This window comes from Anolis carolinensis, chromosome 4, assembly GCF_035594765.1.
Source record: "Anolis carolinensis isolate JA03-04 chromosome 4, rAnoCar3.1.pri, whole genome shotgun sequence".
Taxonomy (NCBI): Eukaryota; Metazoa; Chordata; class Lepidosauria; order Squamata; family Dactyloidae; genus Anolis; species Anolis carolinensis.
In genome coordinates, this window is record NC_085844.1 from 89,753,596 (window position 1) to 89,779,828 (window position 26,233).

The 26,233-nt window shown below is 38.5% G+C and overlaps 1 protein-coding gene across 1 annotated transcript; it reads left to right on the top strand.

Moving 5' to 3' along the window:
* The first annotated feature begins 564 nt into the window (after window positions 1-564).
* LOC107983449 (complement factor H-related protein 5) lies at window positions 565-24,014 on the top strand. The gene is made up of 11 exons (XM_016997134.2): window positions 565-830; window positions 3,765-3,947; window positions 5,524-5,700; window positions 7,638-7,811; window positions 10,123-10,305; window positions 11,438-11,620; window positions 11,703-11,867; window positions 13,153-13,329; window positions 16,182-16,364; window positions 18,308-18,504; window positions 21,518-24,014. Exons 1-11 carry the CDS (start codon window positions 767-769, stop codon window positions 21,524-21,526), a joined length of 1,695 nt encoding a protein of 564 aa, XP_016852623.2. The 5' UTR covers window positions 565-766; the 3' UTR covers window positions 21,527-24,014.
* Window positions 24,015-26,233: the final 2,219 nt, after the last annotated feature.

Sequence of the window (26,233 nt, forward strand, 5' to 3'; positions counted from 1 at the left end):
TTGGGTTATCTAAGTCCACACTGCCCTATATCCCTGTTCAATGTTTAGTGCTAAATTTGCAAATATAGTAATTCCTACATAACATTACCATGTATTGAACTGCTTTTTCTATTGATTTGTTGTAAAACATGATGTTTTGGTGCTTAATTTTTAAAATCATAATGTAATTTGATGTTTTATAGGCTTTTCCTTTATACTTCCTTATTATCCAACATTTTCGCTTATCCAACGCTTTTATTTTTCAGTGATTGGTTTGGGGGGCGCCAAAATTCTGTTCGCCTACACTTGAAAAATACCTAGGGCCGGCTCTGGACGTTATGAAAAATTAGCCCTGTGCATCATGTGGACAGCTCGGAGTCCACTGACCGCCATCCATTCTCATTTGCACATGTAGATGGTCCCTAAAAACACTTTAGACATTGCACAAAAATCTGTTTGATTGAAAAAAAACACAAAAAGCTGCTGAACCAGAAGGCCATTTGGAAATATTTGTCTGATGTTCACTGATGGGTAATCATCAGCTTTAATCATTCAGGTCAAAACTTCCCAGACCTTTTGTAAATAGCTTTGGGTTAATGTACCTCATTTCCATAAGCCTTCCCCCCTCTTTTGTTAAACTATTAAGCAAACTGCGGCAGCACACAAATAGAAGGGAAAATTCATAAAAACCAAATGAGAGCACTTTGTGAAATCATCCTCTGAAATAATTACTAACTGGAAGTAAAGATTCTACTTTACAGACCAGTTGTAAGTTGTCTGGATCACTATGAATTGCTGGCTGGTCTGTTCCATTGTATTTCTGCTGTCAGGATGTTGTATCTCACAAGATGGTAAGACATTTTTCCTAAGAGGAAATTCTTACTTCTAGAAATGTTATGTGTGTTTCTATGTGTATGTGTGAACGGAGAGGGGGTGTTACAAAAAATGTTGCTTAGTTTTCTTCCCTGAAAATTGAAAAAAATCTGGATTATGGAACATTTCTACTTAAAATGTTGAATTTATAATAAAGTAATATTTTATTCAAAAGAAAAGACAAAGTAGTAAAAATGATAATACATAAAGCATTTTATAATATCTAAAATGGTATAATAACATTCATTCATTCATTCATTTGCAGTAGCTGACAGCATTGTAATTCCTGGTCTTAATTTTCTTTTCTCGGTTCTTTTTATGGGACTGATTGCTTTAGGCCTGGCACTAGGGAGAACCAGAGGAGGAAAAATATTACTTTAATTGTTTTCTAGTTTTTATGATTCCATCTGTTTACATTGTTCAAAACCCATCAAGTTGATTTCCGATCCATAAGGAGAGATTTCCAACTCACCCTATTTTCAACAACCCTGCTCCAGGCCATGGCTTCCTTGACTGAGAGTGTAACTTTTGGTATTTTGAGTCAAAATGGGGTGAATCAGCTCCACAGTGGTGGCATGATTTGTTATAAGGTGGCCTTGAACTTACTCCAACAAGCCAGAACCCAACTAGCAATGATCACCCAGAAGATCTTTTCATCTGTTTTATTTGGGGTTATGATGTTGTGCTTTTGTGTCATGTAATTTCTGGGTTTTTGTAACCATTGTTCACCACTTTGAATCCCACCCATGGAAGAAAAGCAGGGTAGAAATGAAATAATAATAATAATAATAATAATAATAATAATAATAATAATAATAACAACAACAACAACAACAACTGCCCCAAGACAGTGGAATGACATCAATATTACAAAACTAAACGAGTCATCAGAATTCAAGAGAGAACCGAAGACCCATTTCTTCTGACATGTTTACCCAGCCAATTTTAAACCATGATTTTGAAATTTACATTCTATCATTATTGTATTTTAATATTTGTATGATGTGTTGTCCAAGGCTTTCATGGCTGGGATCACATTTTAATATGTGCATTTAATAGAGATATATGCATTTTGTATGCATTTTTGGTGATGTGTTTCAAGTTGTGAAGAGAGGTGGATAACAAGTCATTGTTGTTGAACATCCATACGTAATAACAATTGTACAATTTCTTGTTCATATTTCTTGGTCCTATTTGAATGTTAAATGTGTGTAATTCAATCTTCACTTCTATATCTTACTCTGAATTGATGTGCTTCAATTTACAGGCAGTCCCCAAGTTATGAACAAGATAGGTTCTATAGGTTTGTTCTTAAGTTGAATTTGTATGTAAGTCTGAACAGGTACATTTTTTAAATGTAACTCCAGCCAAATATATATGCATATTAGCTGTGGTTAGTATAGGGAAGAGTTGACAGCCCTGTGGTTTTTGTTTTGCTGTCTGTGCCCCTATTCAGAAGATTTCACCTTACTTTCTGTCCCTGTGGAAATTGGAGTTGGTGATAAAGCTTCAGGGGAGACACCTTTTCCCTATGATAGCTCTTCCAGGAGTTAATTTCCCTTCTGAGCAGTAGATTTCTCTTGCTTCCTGTTGTCTCGCCCCAGTTCTTAACTAGAAGCCGTTTGTAAGTTAGATGTTTGTAACTTAGGGACTGCCTGTACTTATGTATTCTCTAGAGGTGGATTCATGATTAGTGTTGTAGTAGAGCCTGTGGGTAATGTTACAAACAGTAGTATGGGTGCCAGAAGGGGGGAAAGGGTTACTCGGGAGCAGGAATCTGATGATGAGCAGCAGAGAAAGAGGATCCGGGACATACTTACAGCACCTACAGATGAGGAGTCATTTGAAGGATTCTCTAGGGATGATAATGTTGCAGACAGTAGTTGTGGTGCCAGAAGGGGGAAAAGGGTTACCCGGGAGCAGGAATCTGATGATGAGCAGCAGAGAAAGAGGATCCAGGACATAGTTACAGCACCTACAGATGAGGAGTTGTTTGAGGGATTCTCTGGGGACGATGGGTCAATGAGTGAAGGAGAAGAAGGAGACACCATGGATTGGACTAAGATAAGAAAAGTGCAAGGTATTTGTGAGGCGCCATCAACTAGTGATACCTTTATGGGGTTCTCTGGGGGTGAAGACTGGCAATCAGGGGGTCCAACTGATTCTTGGGGGGATCTTGACAGGAGATGGAGGAATTGGAGGGAAAGTCAAGGGAATTCATGTGAAGAGCTGGGAGCAGCTGCGAGGGATAGTGATGGGGCAGTGGTCAATTCATCTTTGGATGATGGTTTGTAGATAAAAGTGGGTTCAGGGGTGAGGAGTCTTTGCAGAAGGCAAGTTGCTGATGTGCGTTCGTGTGCTGTGTATTGGTAAAGATTCTTGTAGACTTGCTGTTGCCTGTTTCGTGTTCGGCATTGGATTTGGATCTGCAGTTTGGACCTGGACCGGTTTGGCTAAAAACGCTGCTTCTGTGGACACTGGAGCGACGCTGTTTTGGATTTCTCCTGCTTCAACGCTGGACTTCGGCTGATGACGCTTCTCTTCCCGCGACTCTTTTTGTTAACCATTTGTGTACTGTGCCTTTTTGTTTTGCCTCAGAGTGCTTTGTTTGACTTGTTGCTCTTTGCATCCAGTTAATCTGGATTACATTTCTGTTAACCTTTTGGACCAGGTCTCGTTTGGTTTTTTGAGTTTTGACCAGTGGAACTGCATTTTAGTGTCTCTGCATTCCTTTCTTTTGTTTTAATAAACTCTGTTTTGAAGTCACTTTTAAGTTTGGCCCTTTAAGGCATCTGTGACTCCAACAATTAGTCAGTATTACTAAACTGAGAATGGTGGGTGTACTATTCATTTCCAACCCCAAGAGAGCATCTTAGTAATATATATATAACATCCCAATTTTTCTTCTTTAGAAACAATCGTCTGTGTCCTCTTTGACATACCTAATGGGTTTTTTATGGAATCAAGTGGGAGTTTTAATATTAGTAATACAACAACCTATGGCTGCCAGACTGGCTTCACAACTTTGCAAGGACTACACAGAGGAGAGACAACGTGTCTTCTAGATGGATGGGTACCCAAACCAGAATGTATCAGTAAGTGCCTTCAATTAAATGAGTTTTTTTCCCTCAGACCCCATGTAGACTGCCATATAATACAGTTTCAGAATCCAGTTTAACTGCATTAATTAATTAATTAACTGTTGTTTTTGTGACGTATGCTAGGGAGAGCATTTAATTTCATTGTACAATGACAGTACATTTATTCTATTAAACTGGATTATATGGCAGTGTACACTTATATGATCCATTTAAAAGGGTTAAACTGCATTCTCAAATTACATTTTATGTTAGTCTACAAGGGGCCCTGGTAAGTGAAAGTAAATTAGCATCCTTAAGGACTGTCATCCACAGCATATTGAAATCTGATATTGGATAGCAGTGAAAATCTTACTGATTTAGCAGAGAAACAATTATGTGAAATTTTGAAAGTCATTACATGTGAAAACTATTTTCCAAATATTAGCTATGGAACAAATTCTGGCATTTTCTCAGACCCAATAATGAAGACAAGCCCTAGAAATCATCAAAGAGGTGTATGCCATAAACGTTTTAACTGGTGCTTCACTGTGATGTGCATTAATGACACTAAAACAACATGTTGTAGACATTATTTATAAATTCCTCGCATAGTGCACTTGTGCACCATGTGATAAATTCAAATATGTTTCTGAATATTTCACCATGGGTTTAGTTATGGTAAAAGACTTATGTGAAGTTCAGTTGACCCTATTGAAGCTGCTCCCCAATTGGATAAAGACTTTTTTTATAGCCCAATTCATTTCTGCCAGTCAGATGCCAATTCTGCTCCTGAAATGTGCTGCCTGGCTCATGTCACTCAGTAGGAAACCAGAGAGGCCTTGCATAAGGCTAGGAAAATCCACTTCCCCTGTGTGTCCTCTGTTAACTCTACTAACTTGTACTTTTCAGAATATGCCAAAAGCTTTCACAGGCCAAACTCCAAGCACAGAGAATAATTTAAGATATAGTTAAGATACAGCTAGCCAAAGGATGGCCTTCAAAAACGATGAGCGATTGGCTTCTACAGGAGTAAAGCTCTGGAACTCTGGAAATGTTGTGTTTACTAGACTGTGCTTTGTAGAAACCAACCAACATATTATTTATGTGGGAAAACTTCAGTGGTTAATCATCCTGGCCTAGATCTTGTTCCAGAAATTTATTGCAACCCTTTGCATGGCAGAGGGTTGGGACGAATGACTTTTGTGTTCTCTTCCAATTCTATGACTATATTATTTCATGATTCTACGAATCTAATTATTTGCTGGTGAAACCAGTTTCTCCCAAACCAATTCTGAATCAACCTAGCAGTCAGGGTTGAGCAGCCCTTAGGGTCTCTGCTAATTATTTAACTATAAGTAAGGTTACATTTAAAAAGAGATAATATAGGATTCTGGCAGCTGTACAATTTTCAAACTTATTGTAATATTTTTGTATATTTGTATATTTTAAATTCTGTGCTAGTGCTTTTATGTCAAGCCACTTTGAGTCCCCTTTGAGGAGGTAAAGCAGAGAATAATAATAATAATAATAATAAGAAGAAGAAGAAGAAGAAGAAGTTGCATTAATAAGACCTGTATTTTTGTTTTCTTAGAGACGTGCCCAAAGCCAGTGGACGAGAACATTATCTTCAGCACAACTAAACCAGTTGCATTACTGGAGGAAAAACTGATCTTTGAATGTACAGATGGACATGAAACCATTAACCAGAAAAGAGGTGGTCAAGCAGTATGCACATTGAAAGGATGGAGCCCAAAGCCTCAGTGCCTATGTAAATTAACACAATATTGTTGTTGTGTAATAAAATTGAAAGTTTTGATTAATTGTTATAAACAAGTGGTTGCCAAAAGGTGTAGCATTTTCAGATGATGCCTTCATTTTTAGTTAATTTATTGGTAGCATACTTATTTTCTATATAAATGTTCTTATTTAAATTTCTTTCCTATTCATATTTATATACATAGGCAGGCAGCAATGTGAGGAAGTAGACTTAAGGTGCAATTACACTGTAGAGTTAATGCTGTTTGATGACATTTTTGCTGTCATGGCCCAGGGTTATGGAATCATGGCAACTGTAGTTTGATGCATCACCGACACTCTTGGGCAAAGAAGACGAAAGAAGTTATAAAAATACAACTTCTGTTATTCCATAGAATTAATGCAAGGCAGTTAAAGAAGAGTCAAACTGCATCAATTCTACAGTGAAATGCACACATCTTATTAACGTATGTAGTTTCTTTTTATTTTACACTAGCTAAACCTGGCCATGCTCTCCTGTGGCTCAGTATGATATGTACTGAATCTGAATAAAAGTATTGTAGCGAACATAGATTCACCAAGAAAACACATCAATCAATTCAATTCCCTGCCTTTCATTGCTATGTCTATGTGGAATGTATAGAAACGAAGGAAAAAGAGTTTCCTCCCCCAAAAAATCATTTTTATTGTAATGCTAGTGAATTGTCTACATTATTGGTGTGTCTTTATTCTGCATATACATTAAGATCAGATGATTTACCAACTCTGGAGCATACAACGTATAATTGCCCATGAGAGATGCATTTATTTTCCAATTTCAAACCACACACTTGCAAAGATTGCCCCTGTGTTATATTGATAGTCATCACGAATGCAAGGCATATTGGTAATTGAAGTCATTTGAATTCGAATGTCATCTCATTAAGAATAAGTGGTATTCCCAAGGCAATCACACCCAACTCCTCCGTGTATGTAGAGTTAGCCATGTTGGGTCTGTGTGCCAAGTTTGGTCCAAATTCGTTGTCGGCTGGGTTTAGTGCACTCTAGATATGGGTGAACTACAACTGCCGTAATCAAGGTCAATTCCAACATACTACAGCAGTATGTTCAGCGGGTCATGGGGGTTCTCTATGCCAAGTTTGGTCCCAATCCATTGTCAATGGGGGCACAATTTCTCTGGATGCAGGTGAACTGTAACTCCTGTAAATCAAAGTCAAGATCCCCCAGATTTTTCCAGTGTTTTCTGTTAGTTATGGGGAGTCTGTGTGCCTAAGTTTGTCCAGGTCCATCATTTGTGTGGGTCTCTGTGGTCTGTTGAAGTTGGAGCTAATCAGGGGAAGGTACTGCAAATCCCATCATTCTTGGTCCATCCTCCTATCAGCACCAGGATGTGAAGTGGGTAATGGGGTGTCTGTTTGCCAAATATAGTCCATGTCCATCATTCGTGGGGGTTGCTGTGATGTGTGGGAGCCGATTTGGGTGAAGGTACTTCAGATTCCATCATTCATGCTCTGTCCTCCTCTATCTGCACCAGGACTGTAAAGTGGGTCATGGGGATCTGTGTGCCTGGTTTGGTCCTGTTCTGTCATTGGTGCAAGTCACAGTGGTCTGTGGGAGCTGAAGTTATTGAATATACTGCATATCCCATCATCTGTGGTTCTCCCTCTGCCAAACTCATTTTACTATAAAAAACACACATATTGGATGCAACGTTTTGTCAAAATTTCAAGTCAATCAACTGACTACTTTTCAAGTTCTGCGTGCACAAATATATGCAGGTTGTATTTTTATATATAAAGATATGCATTCACCTATAGAGAGGGGATCATATGCTACACTGTTTTCAAATCAGATTTATTTTCATTTGCAAACATTGCAGGTGGATGTTAAGCTCCTTTTTCTAAAATACAGTTTACAAATTTAAAATGTCTTGCTGTATCTTTTCTTCAGCTATAGAATGTGAAATACCTATTCTGGAGCATGGAAGCATTCATCCAAGAAAAGATCAATATGTGAACAGAGATGTGGTAAAATTTTCCTGCATCAGAGGATACACAAGAGTTGGTTCTGACTCTGCACAGTGTTATCATTTTGGATGGTCCCCACAACCTCCAACTTGTAAAGGTACACATTTCTTCTTAGGCTGCTTACAAAATAGCTGTCAATGTATGTGGTATTCTTAAGGTATCCTTCCTGATTTTTGTGACCTGCTTTCCATATTTTACCCAGATTTGTCTTGCAATATGATTGTCACATATTTGCATTAAAATACTACTTGGAGAATACACACCCTCAGCTATTCCAAGACCCTTCTCATGCAAGATTTGAGAAAAAGATATTTGGTCTTCCAGATGCTTTTGACTTCATTGCTAAGATGCCATAGACAAAACTCCCTTGTTTTGTACTAAGTTTGGATTTTTTTAAAAAAAATAGTTTTTATTGCATTTTTTCAGTTTACAAATAAACAAGAGAGTCTAAGGGGAGCACAAAAGAGAAGGGAATTAGGGAAAGAAAGGTGGGGTGGAAAGGGAGGAGGGGGAGGGGAGTAGGAGTTGGGTATCCAAATATGAGTGGGGGGAAGGGGTTTGGATATGGGACGGTGAGTTGGGAAGGGTTGAGGGGTGGAGGTCATTAACAGACTCCCTGGGAAGGCGTCCCTAATCAAAGAAGGGAAAAAGTGTGGGGGAGTGACTTCCAATCTTCAATCTTCCATTGCGTATCGTCTTCGTTACACTTCTTCATTGAGATATTTCTCCAAGTTTGACCAGTCCATTTTTCTAGTCGAATAGCCATTATACTTTTTGGTCCAGTAAGTCAATTTATCCATGTTTTTAATGTCTAGGAGCCTCTCTAGCCACATATATTTGGTAGGTTTATTTAATCCTTTCCAATTCCTAGCTATTACTAATCTCGCTGCTGTCACTGCTTATGTAAATATTTTTTCTTTATTCTCTTTTTCTTTAAAGAAATTTGTTTCTCCACTAGTTGGTATATTGAGTAAGCCTAAGGTAAAATTCAGGTTTAAAATCAAATTCCATGTTTAATAGTTTTTTACATTCCAAATGAACATTTTTCCAGTAGTCGTTAGTTATTTTACAGTTCCACCACATGTGGAAGTACGAGCCCACATGTTCTTTAAACCATCAGCATTTATTATCAAGATTACTATACAAGTTTGGAAATTTCATTTGGTTCAAAATACAGCAGCCAGATTGGTTACAGGAACATCTAGGAGTGAGCATATTACACCTATCCTAACGTCACTCCATTGGCTGCCAATTAGTTTCTGGGCAAGGTACAAGGTGTTGGTTTTGACCTTTAAAGCCCTTCATGGTTTGGGTTCAGGTTACCTAAAGGATCTCCTTCTCCCATACAATCCACCCTGAACACTTATGTCCTCTGGAGGGTGGTTACTCCAACCAGCCAGAAGCTGACTGGTGACTGTCGCCCAGAAGACCTTTTCATTGGCTGCCCCAAGACTGGAACACCCTTCCAGAAGAGTTCCTACAGGTTAAATGAGCTGTTGGAATTTAAAAAAACATCTAAAGACCAGCAGTTCTACCCAGCCAGTTTTTAAGCAAGTGTCATTTGTTTAATCTTTGTTTTGTGTATTTTAATATGTATTTTATAGAAATACATTTTAATATATATCTTTTATAGAAATACATTTTCATATCTATATATGTGGGATTTTACAATGTTTATGTATTTTAGTTACTGTATATACTCGAGTATAAGCCTAGTTTTTCAGTCCTTTTTTAGGACTGAAAAAAAACCTCCTCGGCTTATACTCGGGTGAGGGTCCTGGTGGGCTTATATTTAGGTTGGCTTATACTCAAGTATGGTATATTTATTTTTTTCTCTATTATTATTGATATTGTTACATTTATTATTTTACTCTATTTTTATTATCATTAATGCATTTATTATTTTACTCTATTTATTATTACATTTATTATTTCACTCTATTATAATTAAAAGGATACATAAGCACATTTACATTGAAGATGAGAATAATGATTTAATCAGAGTTGAACAGTCATATCTTAAATTACAATTTGATGTAAAGATTCAAAAACATTTAGACTACTGATGCCTCAATTAATGTAATTTTATTAGTATCTTGGCTTATACTGGAGTAAATGTTTCCCAGTTTTTTGTTGTAAAACTAGGTGCCTCGGCTTATATTCGAGTTGGCTTATACTCGGGTATATACTTGTATTCTGTAACCTGCCGTAAGCCATGAGGAGAGGTGGGTAAGAAATAAAATTATTATTGTTTTTGTTATTGTTATTGTTATTACTCTTGAGTACAAGTGCAGGTTTCATCTTCCATTGTTTCTATACATTTTTGTTGAGATACAGAAATAGGATAATGTTCCCCTTATCATGCACTTAAATAGCTTCAAACTTAACACAATATTTCTTCTTTCTAGAAAAGGTTACCCCTTGTCAACAACCACCCAGGATTTCACATGGCAATCTTATTGGTGACCTTCATGAAGAATATCAGCATGGGGAGAAGATGGCTTATGAGTGTGATGCCCGTTTTGGAATGGTTGGATCAAGCACTGCAGAATGTGTTGATGGAGAATGGATGTTTTTGCCATCATGCATAGGTAGAGGACCCATAAGTTAGAGTCATGAGGCCACTGAATCTTATCTATTAACTCTGAAGTTCTGTCTAAACTGGCTAATTAAAAGAGAATAGGGGAAGGAAAACAAACAGAATACATTCTTGGTAGGATGTACATTTCTTATTGAGTACTGCCAGAGAGCACTTGTTTCCACATAGATGAAGATTTTATGTGATGATTAAATAAAGGCATGAAGGCTTCTGTTACAAATTTTTGCACTAAAATCTTTTTGCATATTTGATTTTTTGTATCTATTTAAGTTCTGGTATAGAAAGACATTTTAAAAATATATAAAAAAATACATATGGTAGCGCTCTATGCTTTAAAATATTAAGGCAACGGCAAACCAAATGATGTTTAAACACATCCCAAGGTTCCTACACAACACTTTGTAGTCCATCTAGAAGATAGCCTAAATTGTTGAAAGAAGTTTGAAGATTTTAAGAAAAAACACATGAGAGTTTACTTTCGATGTGATATGTTCCTAAATATGTTCCTAAACCATAAGATTTTTTGCCAGATTTATTCAAAGGGATTGTGATCTGTCCAAGGTTGAACCATTTACTAATTAAATATACATTTTCATGGCCATTTAACTTTCTCGGGAAACTTGCAAAATCCCCAAATTTTCATAATAAAAAGAAACATCTATATTTTATGATAAATTTGAGTACTCTGATAAACTGGGACTGGCAGTTAATGCTTGAAAAGATTGCTTAGTCCTTGAAAACAATTGAGAAATGTGCTGGAGAAGAAAAATGTTAGAGCTGGTAAATCCCAGTGAGACATAGACTAAACAGTGTTGTTGTATGTCTTTCGGGCTGTGTGGCCATGTTCCAGAAGTATTCTCTCCTGACGTTTTGCCCACATCTATGGCAGGCATCCTCAGAGGTTGTGAGGTGTGGAACATGGCCACACAGTCAGAAAGACATACAACAACCCTGTGATCCCGGCCATGAAAGCCTTCGACAACACATAGACTAAACAGTGTTTGATTAGCTACTCAGTAAATTTCCAAATCTCATTTAAAAAGACCAGTGTTAGGTTTCAATTATTTGTGACTAATAATAAGGAAAAGTTAATATTTTGATTGACTACCTGTTGTTTTCAACAGAGGAAGAAAAAACGTGTGGACCACCTCCCAGTATCACAAATGGACATCCTGTCATTGTTGACAACAAAAACACACATTGGCATGGTGAAACTGTGGAATATGTTTGTGATCAAACCTTTGTCATTCTTGGGACCAACCCAGCCAGGTGCCTTCGGGGACAATGGGAGGTACCTTCATGTACAGGTAAGTTTGCTATTTAGAAACCAACTAGGTATCATAAACCAGAGACTTTCAAGCTGACTTCTTCCTGCATTTGAATCCTTAGATGGTGCAGCAAAATGTAGACGTCCAAAGAATGCAAAATTTGTACCATATGCTCCTCTTACAAAGATGTTTGACAATGGTAGAGCTGTAAACTATATGTGTGGTTCCAGTCTTCATACAACAAAATGTAATCATGGAAAATGGTCACCGGAACCAGAATGCAAAGGTATGGTTTTGTATGTTCTATCCAAGTCGCTGGTTTCTAAAGCACAGTGAGAGATGGGGCCACCAGGAGGAAAGAAAGAAAGAAAGAAAGAAAGAAAGAAAGAAAGAAAGAAAGAAAGAAAGAAAGAAAGAAAGAAAATACTTCAGGGTTGTCATCTTGATTGATTGCCTGGTGAGGTATAGTTTGTCAAAAATGAGATCATTTAGCAGTGTCTGATATATTCTTTTTTAAGGATATTTACATCTGTCATGGGCCCCTGGTGGTGGCGCAGTGTATTAAAGTGCTGAGCTGCTGAACTTGCAGACCGAAAGGTCCCAGGTTCAAACCCCGGGAGTGGAATGAGCGCCCGCTGTTAGCTCCAGCTCCTGCCAACCTAGCAGTTCGAAAACATGCAAATGTGAGTAGATCAATAGGTAACACTCCGGCGGGAAGGTAACGGCGCTCCATGAAGTCATGCCAGCCACATGACCTTGGAGGTGTCTACGGACAATGCCGGCTCTTCGGCTTAGAAATGGAGATGAGCACCAACCCCAGAATCGGTCACGACTAGACTTAACACCAGGGGAAAACCTTTAACTTTACCTACATCTGTCATTAAGGGCGGGAAAGACAATATAGTCACACAGGAACCAGAGCAGCAGCTGGCAAAGCTACTAACATTATAGTTAGGTATTTTGCTCTTGCAAGCTCATCACATTGGTAAATTTCACAGCTGTAGAACACTTCACCTATGCAGCCAGCATAGAGGCCCCCAGATCTCATCACATGATGCACAGCTACTTCCGGTGGAGATCTGTGCTGGCTGAGTTGGCAAAGTGTTCCACGATGGGGAAATCTGAACATGGAAGACTACTCATGTTCAGATTTAAAATGCTGGGGACAGAACGGGAGCATGCCGGGAAGGTACGCTTTTCTGCGGGTAATGGGCAAGCAGGTGATGCAGGTGGTACTTTTAAAATAAAAATTGAAATGAAATCAATTTTATCACAAATGTTACATTAAGTTAAGTTTGCCATTTTGTCTTGATCTGCTTTTAATTAATATATTTCAATATGAATATCAAGTCAATATAGAGTTTATGGTATGCTACAGTATAAAGCATAGTATTTGTTAAATCTGATTTAATACTAATTCTTTATTAACTAGAAACTATGTTATCTAGCATCTACCAATCCAATGGATGCCAGTTAACTCAGAGTTCACTGCATCATATTAATGAATTAAAAATAATGAAATAATCTGTTCTTTAAGTTGTTTCTCATAATCTTGTTTGCTTGGCTTTTAGTTAAAGAATTTTGTCCACCACCCCCTCAGCTTCCAAATGCTATCAATGAAATTGAGATGAAAAACTACAATAGTGGTGAAGAGATAAGCTTCACATGCAAGGAACATTTTCTTCTTCAAGGTCCACAAAAAATATTGTGCAAAGATGGAAGTTGGCAGACACCCCCACGCTGTGTAGGTTTGTATTACATATGTTTGCTTTCATTTGTAAAAATTGTCTGTCAAGAGAAAAATAAAAATGTCAATGTGACAAAAATGTCTTTCATGTACTATATATGCATGCACTTAGATGCTTGATGGAATAGAAACCAAGTGATGAACATACTCCTATAAGGTGGCTTGTAACTGAACCTGAAGACTCCATAAACTAAAAAAAATCATCTTTATTTGATACTGTCCATTGTTTGCATTCATTAATGATATGAAAATACAATGTTAAGAAATATGGAGGAAAAGGATTGGTTTTTGCTTTTCATAGCTCGCTATGATAGGAAACCTTTTAAATTTAAGTTTTACATTTTAGCTTTTTTGAAAAGAAATGACCAAGGATAAAATTTCTGATTTTGTTAAATCCTTCAAAATTATTTGAAAACAAATTATCCCCCATCTACATTAAATACATTGAGTAGATGCAGTCATTTCCATCATAAAGGACCATGATTTATTCTTAGTTTGGAATATGCAGCTATAATGGTTGAAGGAATTTGAAAATTGTCAGTGGGTGCAACAAATGATGAGTATCAGTTTTACATCTGGTGGCCACTGCTAAGCTATGGACAAGAGGGTGAAAGTAAGTGCCATCCCCTGTTCTTGGGCTGCCTAATCTTGGTGAGAGTGATAAGGCTATATGAACAGCTGTAGCCAGGGCCGTAGCCAGAAAAAAATTTCGGGAGGGGTTTTGAAAATTTGGGGGGGGGGGGGGTTGAACCCCTAGCACATACCCCTCCCCGCTACAAACCTGTCAATATCTGCTTGAGATAGTGCCTGGAGGGACTCTTAATGTTTTGCATCTCATAGACTTAGCATGGGGATTTGGTTAACCAGTTAAAATTCATGAGTAAACGAGATTTTTTTTTTACTTGAAAAATTTCGGGGGGGGGGGTTGAACCCCTAAACCCCCCCCCTCGCTACAGGCCTGGCTGTAGCCACTTTTTAGTGTCTCTATCCATACAGTATTCCTCATTGCTGATCTAGAGTACTCTAGATCAGCATCAATGTATGTGGCCTACATTCATAGGCTTGCTGACTGTCCCCATTATGTATGGGAACTTCCAATGAGTATCCTGGATATTCTTACTTTAATCTATCTTTTCCAGTAGGATGCCAATATGGCCTTAGCCTGTTTGAACAATGTCCTTGTATTCAATATATATGTGTTGTATCTGGGGCTGTCTTCGGCCAGATTTACACCAAAGAACCAGCCACATGTAGATAAAGACAAACTTTTAAAAGTTACAGAGTTAAAGCTAGTTTAGCTTTTTGCCAGGTACTTTTAAAGGTTAAATATTATGTACCTTCAGCATAAAAAACTTTGTGAATATTATGAAAGCATGGTGGATCAAAGTCTTCATGCCTTTCTTTTCAGGACCTCATCACAAAGGCCCATGGATTTGCCATGATGTATGGCAAATCCATAGGCTCCCAGTGGCAAGCCCTGCATCACATGACTTGCCTTTTCCCCCATCCCAGGGTGAAAGTGTTGCCACTCAGCTTCCCCCTATTGCTAGTAAGGCAACACTGGAAGGATCCTGTGTTGCTGCAGATGCAGCATACGCTGCTTGCTTTCCCCGTTTCTGGACGGAGCCCAACTGAAAGTACACATACATCATGTAATGAGCTCCATCCTGAAAAGAGATAACAAGTAGCGTAGGACGGGTGAAGTAGTCTGTTTGACAAGGTTGTAAGATTTACAATTTTTATAAAAAGGGAAACCAAGAATGAAAACTGGGCAAAACTAACAAAATGAGAAAGCAGTAGTGGAATGAAAAAGTACAAATGAAGAAGCATTAATGAACATATACTTGAATTTGTTTCATTTTAATTGGAATGAGAATCTGAGTTTGAAGTGTGTTTGACCCCAGAAGGACTGGAACTATGGCAACCAACTTCTTTTTAGGCAGGCAAAATAGAGAGAGACTTAACTAGCCATCATGTTCCTTCATCCATCTCCTTTGAAACTATTTTTGTTTGATTACTTTGGACACTGGAGTGAACTCCGGCAAAATTTTTGCAAGAGTACTGACATTATCTAGAATTTTTGTGGGTAAGAATTTCGGATATTGGGGCAGCAAGCCAGCTTGAATGATACAGAAAGTGAGGTAGACTATTTCTGGGTTCCAACATGTTGAACACAGATAAGCTTCCTATAGCATTTCTTCCTTGGTCTAGATGGTCCATGAGGTCTCTTCCAACTCTATTATTCTATGATTCTATGATTCCTGTCCTTTTCTCTCCACAGCAAGTAAGATTCTGTATATACTTATACCATGCTTTCAATGCTGGCAGAGGAAGAATTGTTTGAGGCTGCAGACAATGCGATCACTGTTGCCCGTTTTTGGTCAAAAGATATTTAGCCACTTGTGCTCCTTCTAGTTTTATCAGATTTATACTAATGTATGCAATGCTTTTGATATGAAATAAATAAAATAAATGTTGGCAGATGCTAGAAAAATACTGATATTAAAACAAGAAAGCCACTTTCCAGATTTCTAGTTATATTTAATTCATGTCATACCACTGTATATAATTTATGTTTTTTTTCTTTGTTGTAACAAAATCAAAGATGAAATCTTGATGTTCTTGCTTCACAAAAGTGCATTTCTAGCAAGTAAAGGTAAATTTTGATTGTCAAGGTGTTGTTGGACTGCAACTCCTGTGCTGGCTTGGATGGATAAGAGTTGTAGTACAACACTATCTGAGAGGCCTGAGATAACCATTTTTAGTTTTTGAGGATGTGTGTGCATGTTAGAGGATTTGTAACAGCAATTGAAATAATCTAATGGCTCCACTTTCTTGGTTCAATGACCATAGAGGCAGAAGGAAGATGTGGTCGCCCACCTTCTATAGAAAATGGAGATGTTGCAGACACTCTAATGACAGACTATATGTCAGGTGCAACAGTACACTATAAATGTTTACTTTTCTACCGAATGGAAGGAGTCCCAGCAGTACATTGTCACAATGGTACCTGGACAGAAAGGCCAAGGTGCACAGGTATAAAAAGAATAGATATTCATTATTGTTTTATGTTGAAAATTCCAAAATATTTTGCAATCAATGTGGTGTCATTCTATAAATCAAAGTTGGTTTCATATAATTACAAATGGAGAAAACTAAATTATGAAACAAAAGGTAGTCATCACTAGGCAAACTATCCCTGATTCTAATTCTGCAAATTTTGGTAGAGACTAATCAAACTCTTATGAATAAAATTTCTTCAGCCACTACAAGTAGCAAACTGTATGTCCAGAATATTTACATGCATAAGCAAATAGATCTGACCCATACGTGCTATGTCAAAAAGATTGAGTTTTTCCTTCTTCAGATGAAATTTACCAAAATGTATCCTTCCAGCTGCCAGCTCCATTATTCAGTTTGAATTCTTGGGGAAATTAAAGTTTTAGGAAAGAAAATACTGCACAATATATGACAGTGTTCAGCCCTAAAGAATAGAGCTGTGGCAGATGGGTTAAGAGGGGCCATTCTTGGGTTGAGAGCTTGATGGGATCAAAGTCGTTTCTTCTCACAGACCCAGCTTGGCCCTCCTTTTGGAATTTTACTTGATCTTATTGCCAGTTTTCCAATGGGGAACTGCTTGACCTTTAATGTCTTGTGGGATGACATGGACAAGTGTCAGCTGCCAACCTTAATGGCCAAAAGGAAGAGGAAAAAGGAAATTTATGAAATGTATCACTTCTCCCCACTTCCTTAAATTCTTCCTTTTGCAATTATATTGATCGAAATGTTTTTGTGCAACTTCACACACACACAACACATGTTCGCTCACATTTATTCATATGTAATTTGAAAAAGAAAAGGAGGAATCTTGATGCCTTTCATTTCTTCCTGATGAGAAATTGAAAGATACATTCATGTTTTCATTAATGTTATTAATCAAATTGATTTTTAAAAAAAATAATTTAAAAAACAATCAGTTGATACAGCCTTCTGAACACTCCTGAAGACTTATTGGAGGAAGGCCAGTAATTCAGATCAATTATTTATTATTTACAGTATTTATATTCCGCCCTTCTCACCCCGAAGGAGACTCAGGGCGGATCACATTATGTACATATAGGGCAAACATTCAATGCCCATAAACACATCGAGACAGAGACAACAGACAGACAGACGCAGAGGCAATTTAACCTTCTCCTGAGGGGATGTTCAATTCTGGCCACAGAGGGGAGCAGCGGCTTCATCATCCACTCTGATGGCACTTCCTCACTTCCTCATTCCAATGTTGTAAATTAGTTAAACTTGCCTCCCCACTTTTTATAAGTGGTACCTTATTTCCTACTTGATAGATGCAACTATCTTTCAGGTTGCTAGGTCAGCAACAAGCAAGGGCTATATTTTATTTTTAATTGACGGGTGCTTACCCCGCCACGGGCTGGCCTCGAACTCATGACCTCATGGTCAGAGTGATTTATTGCAGCAGCTGTTTACCAGCCTGCGCCACAGCCCGGCCCCTCAAGTGCATATAAGAAAAACATGATACAAAGAGAATGAACTGAATTTTTGCAACTTGAAATTCTAGTTTCTTACACACATGCCTAGTATGTATGAGACCCAGAGCCACCCCTGATGAACAAAATGAATTAAAATACTCACCTCTACGTTTTTATAAAAATGTTTGTTTTTTGTATGTCCTCTCTCTCTCTCTCTCTCTCTCTCTCTCTCTATCTCTCTCTCTCTCTACCTCCCTCTCCCTCCTTGTGACCTCATGGCGGGGACAGGACTGCTCTTCCACCACCACCCCCAACTCCCCATCGGCCTCCCTCTCTCAAACCCATTCTCAAACCAGTGATCTACTCAGCTGGTGGAGGATGAGGCCCTGAAGAGCATTTATATTTTACTAATTCCACTGGGTTGTTCAGTCACATGAATTTACTATGAATTTTTGTATCTAATCAAGTGGCATCTTTTTTCACCAGAGGCTTGTACAATAACAGAAGAAGACATGAGTTATAACAATATAAGCCTGAAGTTGGCAGTGGGTCCAAAACTGTATATAGAATCTGGAGAAACAGCAGAGTTTATCTGCAAAAAGGGCTATCAGGCAAATCCAACCTCCTCTCCATTCAAAGCACTCTGTATTGCAGGCAAGATGGAGTATCCCATATGCATAGAGGTATGTATATAACAGTCAATCATAATAGTTTACAATTCAAGATAGTTTCCTTGATTCATTAATGGAGCTATATAAGCGGTCAAAACCCAAATGTCAGTATAAATTATGTCTGCAAAAATCAGCAAGCAGAAAATACATTGCATTGTTGAAGGCTTTAATGGCTGGAATCACTGTTCTGATTTACAAACAAATTCACCTTAAGAACAAACACCCCAGAGGGTACATTTCTCTCCAATCTCTATATAGAAATCAATATATATATTAGAGGTATGCAAATAAATTGGATGTCATCGTAAGTCATAGTAAATTCACTAAAACTGTGCATATGAATTGATATTCGAAATATGCAGGAAAGGTGGAAGGGGAATTCAGAAACTGAAACACTCACCAATCATTTTTGTTAATGTTCTGTAACATTCGGATATCTCCCAAGGAAAGTTACTTTTCAGTATAAGCATAAAGCAATGTGTTGTCGAAGGCTTTCATGGCCGGGATCACAGGGTTGTTGTATGTCTTTCGGGCTGTGTGGCCATGTTCCAGAAGCATTCTCTCCTGACGTTTCGCCCACATCTATGGCAGGCATCCTCAGAGGTTGTGAGGTATGGAGAAAACTAAGCAAAGAGGTTAATATATATCTGTGGAAAGTCTAGGGTGAGAGAGGTCAGTGTGAATGTTGTGTAGTTAATCACTTTAATTAGCATTGAAAAGCTTATCTGCTGTCTTCTTCCTGCCTCTGGGGCATCCTTTGTTTAGAGTCGTTAACTGCCCTTGATTGATTCATGTCTGGAAATCCTCTGTTTTCAGAGTATTGCTTTTTATTTACTGTTCTGATTTTTGAGTTTTTTAATACTGGTAGCCAGATTTTGTTCATTTTCATGGTTTCTTCCTTTCTGTTGAAGTTGTCCACATGCTTGTGGATTTCAATGGCTTCTCTGTGTAGTCTGACATGATAGTTGTTAGAATGGTCCAGCATTTTTGTGTTCTCAAATAGTATTCTGTGTCCAGGCTGGTTCATCAAATGCTCTGCTATGGCTGATTTCTCTGGTTGAATTAGTGTGCAGTGCCTTTTCTGTTCTTTGACTCTTGTTTGGGCGCTGCGTTTGGTGGTCCCTATGTAGACTTGTCCACAGCTGCACGGTATCCGGTAGACTCCTGCAGAAGAGAGAGGATCCCTCTTGTCCTTCGCTGACCGTAGCATTTGTTGGATTTTCTTCGTGGGTCTGTAGATAGTTTGTAGGTTGTGCTTCTTCATCAGCTTCCCTATGCGGTCAGTAGTTCCCTTGATGTATGGTAAGTACACCTTTCCTCTGGGTGGATCTTTGTCTTGACTCTCATGGCTTGTTCTTGGCCTTGCAGCTCTTCTGATGTCTGTGGTGGAGTATCCATTGGCCTGTAGAGCCCAGTTTAGGTGGTTGAGTTCACCTTGGAGGAAGTGAGGTTCGCAGATTCTTTGTGCACGGTCTGTCAGGGCTTTGATTGTGCTCCTTTTTTGACTTGGGTGATGGTTGGAGTTTTTATGAAGGTATCTATCTGTGTGTGTAGGTTTTCTGTAAACTGTGTGGCCCAATTGTTGATTGGGTTTGCGGATGACCAGAACATCTAGAAATGGCAGTTTTCCTTCCTTTTCTTTTTCCATGGTGAATTGGATGTTTGGGTGGATGCTGTTAAGATGGTCCAGGAACTTGCTGAGTTCTTCCTCTCCATGGCTCCAAATTGTGAAGGTGTCATCTACGTATCTGAACCAAACAGTTGGCTTTTTTGGTGCTGTTTCTAGGGCCTGTTTTTCAAAGTATTCCATATAGAAATTTGCTACTACTGGGCTGAGAGGGCTCCCCATGGCCACTCCATCCTTCTGTTCATAGAATCCAGTGTCCCACTGAAAGTAGCTAGTGGTGAGGCAATGGTGAAACAGGGCTGTGATGTCTTCTGGGAAGTTTTGTTTGATTAGTGTGAGGGTGTCAGCTACTGGGACTTTGGTAAAAAGGGACACCACATCAAAGCTGATCAGGATGTCCTTGGTGCTTAGATTGAGGTTGCTGATCTTTTCTATAAAGTGTGTAGAGTCCTTGATATAATGTGCAGTGAGCCCAATGTGGGTTTGTAGCTGTGTAGCCAGAAATTTTGCAAGGTTGTAAGTCGGCGATCCAATGGCACTTACAATGGGTCTGAGTGGGATGGAGTCCTTGTGGATTTTGGGGAGTCCGTAAAGCCTGGGTGGGAGGGCTTCTGATTTGCACAGCTGTTGGCGTATGTCAAAGTTAATGGAGGAGTTCTTGATTAGAGTGTTCGTTTTTCTGGTGATTTTGTTAGTGGGGTCTTGTTTCAGTTTCTTGTAAATTGTGGGATCTAGAAGTTGTCTGATTTTTTCTTTGTATTGTTTTGTTTCCATGATTACTGTGGCATTCCCCTTGTCAGCTGGAAGAATGATGATTTCAGGATAAAGCAACTTTGCCAAGAGAACATAAAGTGTTTAAAATCCAATCATTTTTTTTTGTATTAGGGCTGTGCAAAAATTATAAAAAGGATAATAAATCATAGGTGCTTTTTTAAATCCATATTTATGACCCAATTTACAACCCTCCAGAGCCACCCCTGTTGAACACAAATGAATTAAAACACTCACCTCTGAGTTTTTGTAAAAATGTTTGTTTTTGTATCTCCTCTCTCTCTCTCTCTCTCTCTCTCTCTCTCTCTCTCTTTCTCTGCCTCCCTCTCCCTCCTTGTGCTCTTGCAACAGGGGCAGGACTGCTCTCTCCCCTCAACTCTTTATCAGCCTCCCTTTCTCAGTGATCCATTAGGCTGGTGGAGGATGAGGCCCAGAGAGGGCTGCAAGCAGGCTTTACAATTATATGACCTGTCCCCTTAATATATATATATATATATATATATATATATATATATATATATAACCAATGGTGGGTATTACACATTAAACTGTAGCCATGCAAATGTAGGTTTCACAAAGTCTATGCATGAAAATTTATATCTTCATTATTTCCTTTGTGTTTAACAGGCATATTGAGTGAATCTGAAGAAGTATACAGCAGCTGCTTATAAACAACACAATTTTCCAAACATCATTTTTGTTTTTTGTTTTTTCAAAAAGCCATATTAATTGATTTTTTAGTTATATTTTCAATAGGTAATAGATAGATGTTAAAGAGGTTGGTGGCTCTGTTGCTTTGGGTTCATTAATCCATGCTGAGCTTTTACAAGAACAAGATTAGTCTTGTGCATTTGTATGGAATTGTCTGTTTCTATTTGTACTATTTGTATGGCCCCATTTCCATTTCTGTCTACTATGAATGGAAATGGGCACCTATTCAAATGGGCTTTTCCATCCAAGGTTTGAAAAAAACAAAGATTTTTCTGGCCTTGGGCGACAAAATGCTAGGGCCTGCCAGCGAGGGCCTACGAGCACCAAGCACTCAATGGCTCATAGGTCCGGCTCGTACGGCCTACAGTCAAGCACCCAACTGTAGGTCCGGCAGGCAGGGCCTACAAGTGCCAAGCGCTTGATGGCTCATAGACCTGGCTCACAGGGCCTACAATAAAGTGCTGAGTGCTCGATACTTGACTGTAGGCCCTGCAAGCTGAGCCTACAAGCCATTGAGTGCTGAGCACTCGAATGTAGGCCCTATGAGCCGGGCCTATGAGTGCCGAGTGCCCAGTGCTTGGCTGTAGGCCCTGCCAGCCAGGGTCTACAGCCAAGCACCAAAAATCAGCCAGCCAAACAGCTATCATTCCCCTTTTCCTTTTGTTTCATTGCTTCTTTCGTTCTCAGGGGGGTTATACTGTTCTGTGCCATCTGAATGGATGGAATGCTACAAAACCACAATAGAAATAGAGGAAACAAGATTTGGGCCCTACTCTACTCTAGGTTTTACAGGCACTACCCAATGTGCTGAATCTATTTTGGAGACAGAATTTGTAACCTTGAACAGCTTCCACAAAGTTCAAGAGTAGCTCTCATGAAATACAGCATGGTTTTGGTTCCCCAAATTAACTTGATTGTAGGCCCTGCGAGCCAGTTCCTCTGGCTTTATCTTTGTAAATTGTTAGAATGGGTCTTGATTCTGTGAAAGAATGTGAAAATTTACACCCCTGAGTAGACAGTTGTCTTTCACTGTTGACTTATTTTGAGTGCTGTTATGTATGCCACATGCTGATGTCACAGTTTTTCAGCCATCTTCTTATGCCCCAGTAATGAGCTGTAACTGCTCATGTGCTGTGATAACCGATCTCAAACTATAAGCTTTTAAACTCTTTTTGAGAGGTTCATAACAATTCACAATAATCAAAACTCATGGAGAAAGAGATTGGTACTAAGTGGGTTATGACTTCATGGAACATTGATGAAACATTACAAAAAAATTTGAGAAAATTTTGAAGTAAAACAAACCTGAAAATGTTATATAGTTGGAAGATATATTAAAATAAATACCTATGTTGCATTATGAACTTTATACTGAAGCTTTAACATGTCTTGTGCATGCATACACAACAACAAGGGGTGCATATATGTGTCAGATACCTTAGACAACTGGTCTTTAGACAACTAGTGGGTGCTTTTTAGAGCTGAGATGGCCAGTTCCCACTCCCAGATCATTTATGAGCTGAACTCTTCCTCTGGGCACACCAAAACAATCCATTTTTTTTTTCAAAATGGTGACTAGAAATGATGCCATTTTGAGATGAACTTTCGGGAAATAGAGATACTGCGGATGATGATGAATTTTTACACATTCAGATTTTTGATATCAAAAACATGAGAAAATTTCAAATTTTTGAGGGGAAAATTGGAGTAGTAGATATTTCAAAGACAAAAAAAAATGGAGACCAGAGTATGGATGGGAACCTCACTTTCATTACACTTGGTTGAGAAATAGGGTCAAGGTGGGATGGGGCATTGCAATGTAAATAAGAAATCTGGGGGGGGGGGGGCTATTGTAATATGTTATTTTGTATGAGACCAACCAAATTTGCTATGACATATTTATATTGTAATGATTTTATCAACACCAAGGAACCTTGCCTTCAAAAAGAGAAAAATGTTTTTTTCAATACAGAGGTAACTCTTTTCTCTGGCAAATTCCAGGTGCAGGTGCAAAATAAGAATGATTCAACTGTATGCCAGTCTGTTTTAGTGATAAATTTTATTTTGTAAATAGCTGAATCATATTCTGTACTGGTTTGCTGACTTTTGTTCCCTACTACAAATGCTGTAAATGCAATATTATGTGCCCAGGATCACCTCATCATATGTTATGGCGCTGTTGTCGAGTCACGATACCCCCCACCCCCAAAAAAGATGTATAGTTCACCCAAGACTCCGTAACAAATATATGTTTTTTTCCCTATTTTTGAATAGTTTGAATAGCTGTCAAATTATTTAAGACATCTTGCTTCGTCTGTATGTTTATGCTTGTATGCTTGTACCTTTGAAGCATCTCACTCATACTTGCATCCTTTTTGGTCGAACTGAATAAACCTCTTTGGCTTGACTTCAACCTGGCGAGTTGTTCTTCTGTCCTGGCTTTTTTGGTTTAGCATATGCTCACCAGGCACGTATCCCTTTATCCACAGTCTTAGCTTAAATTCACTAGAGCCAGAACCTGAGAAATATCCTCATCAACAAGAATTCATAGATACATTTTGTGCTGGTCACATAGACCTTAATAAAAATGTCTGTGTAACTCTGAAATTCTAGAAAACCAAGTAATGAGCCTTAGAATAAACTTCATGTCTCTTGACCAATGCTATGAGTGATTGAATTAGGCTTGGTAGTTTCCTTGGTCAAAGTTATTGTTTAACACCTGTTTACCTTCCTGTTCAGTTTCAGGGCTCATCTTAGCTTTCAGGGTTCATCACATCTGGGAGAATAAAGAAGGACTGATATTTTAGTCATACCCTACACCTTGACAAGTAGAAGTGTTTCTGAGTGCACTCCAACTTCAGAATTTCCTTCCATTTCAATAGATCAGGGGTGATCAACACATGGCCAATAGTTGAGAAAATTTTCCTATATGTTTTTTTTCTTGTAAACTGCACATAAAGATGATAAAGATTTTTCTTAGTCCATATTATCCCCCCCCAAAAAAAAAAAAAGAATCTGTGGCCAAAGTTCAGATGGAGTGGCATTGAATCCAATCTCTTTCAGCCTAAGACACTGGGTTACTCTGGCTCTGATTTTGTGCCAGATGGTTCTGTGTTCTACAGTTGACACATCTTTGAGTTAAGATGGAACTGCCAATGTATTTCATTTTTAAAAGGTATAGGCTTTCATAGGCTAGTGCTAGTTCTTCATATGCCTTTGTAAAAAAAAGGGGGAGGGGGGGGGGAGAGATTAAATTTCTGGTGACTAAATTGCAAACTGTACCGTTCCAGGCTAGGATAATCAGATTGACAGGCTTTAAAGATAGGCAATAATCGATGCAGGAATTTCTTATATTAAGAGGAAAAAATATTCATTCTAAAGGTTCAGAAAAAGTGCTGAAAATCACAAGTCTGTGAGTATCCTACTTTTTATGCAGGAGGAACAAATGGCATATGTTAGAACAATGTGTTTTTTAGCTCACTTTATCTGTTTCAGCTGGCATCTCATAACATTTTTGGCAAATTTCTATTTTCAATGTAATGCTCTCAACACTCAGGACACATGCAGCTAACTTCAACATAGTCAAGGTGACTCAATTCAAGTTAGACTGAAACACCAAAATGTTTTCCTTTTAATTTTAAAATCTGTAGGTATTATATAAAAAATTAATCATTATTTTCAAAACAGTGGGGAACTATTTTTAACATATTTTGTTGAGTTCAATTTTTCACCTGCTCTAGACTTCAGTAGGCATGCTGATTTCAAAACTGCAGTTAGTTTTCTTCTATCACATTGAGTTTTTTTCTCTATAGCTATCGTAAAGCTAGGGGCCCCTGGTGGCACAGTGTGTTAAAGTGCTGAGCTGCTGAACTTGTGGACCAAAAGGTCCCAGGTTCAAATCCCAGGAGTGGAATGAGCGCCCGCTGTTAGTCCCAGCTACTGCCAACCTAGCAGTTTGAAAACATGCAAATGTGAGTAGATCAATGGGTACCGCTCCGGAGGGAAGGTAACGGCGCTCCATGCAGTCATGCCGGCCACATGACCTTGGAGATGTCTATGGACAATGCCAGCTCTTCGGCCTAGAAATGGAGATAAGCACCAACCCCCAGAGTTGGTCACGACAAGACTTAACGTCAGGGGAAATCTTTGCCTTTACTTATCTTAAAGCTACCACTCTAGACTGGATCAAGGGAAGCACTAGTGTTCTTCTATTGGCTTAGAACAAATCGCCTTTAAGTGGGAAGGAGTGGGGGATGACTTTGGAAATCAGACAAAAGTTCATATATGTCCAGGCTATTTGATTCCACATGAAACAGTGTGATGAGAGCTTGTGTGCCACTCTATATAGTGAATTGTATTCCAAAGTGTAGTCCAAGTCTTTGTCTGTATAAAAGGAGTTTGCAAAAAAAATATTTTCATGTGTACTTATTTCTTTTCCTATGTCTGCCTCTGCTATTTCACGTCGTAAGTGCCTAAACAACCTTGATTCATTTTGTTGTATCTTTGATAGTTCCCACCATTCCCAGTCAAAGGACAAACAGTGCAATTTTCAGGCAAGTCTGTTTAGCATATTTTAAAGTATAGTTTGGTAATCAAGATAAGTCTTCGTCCCCTCACAAGGTGTGCAAGCAG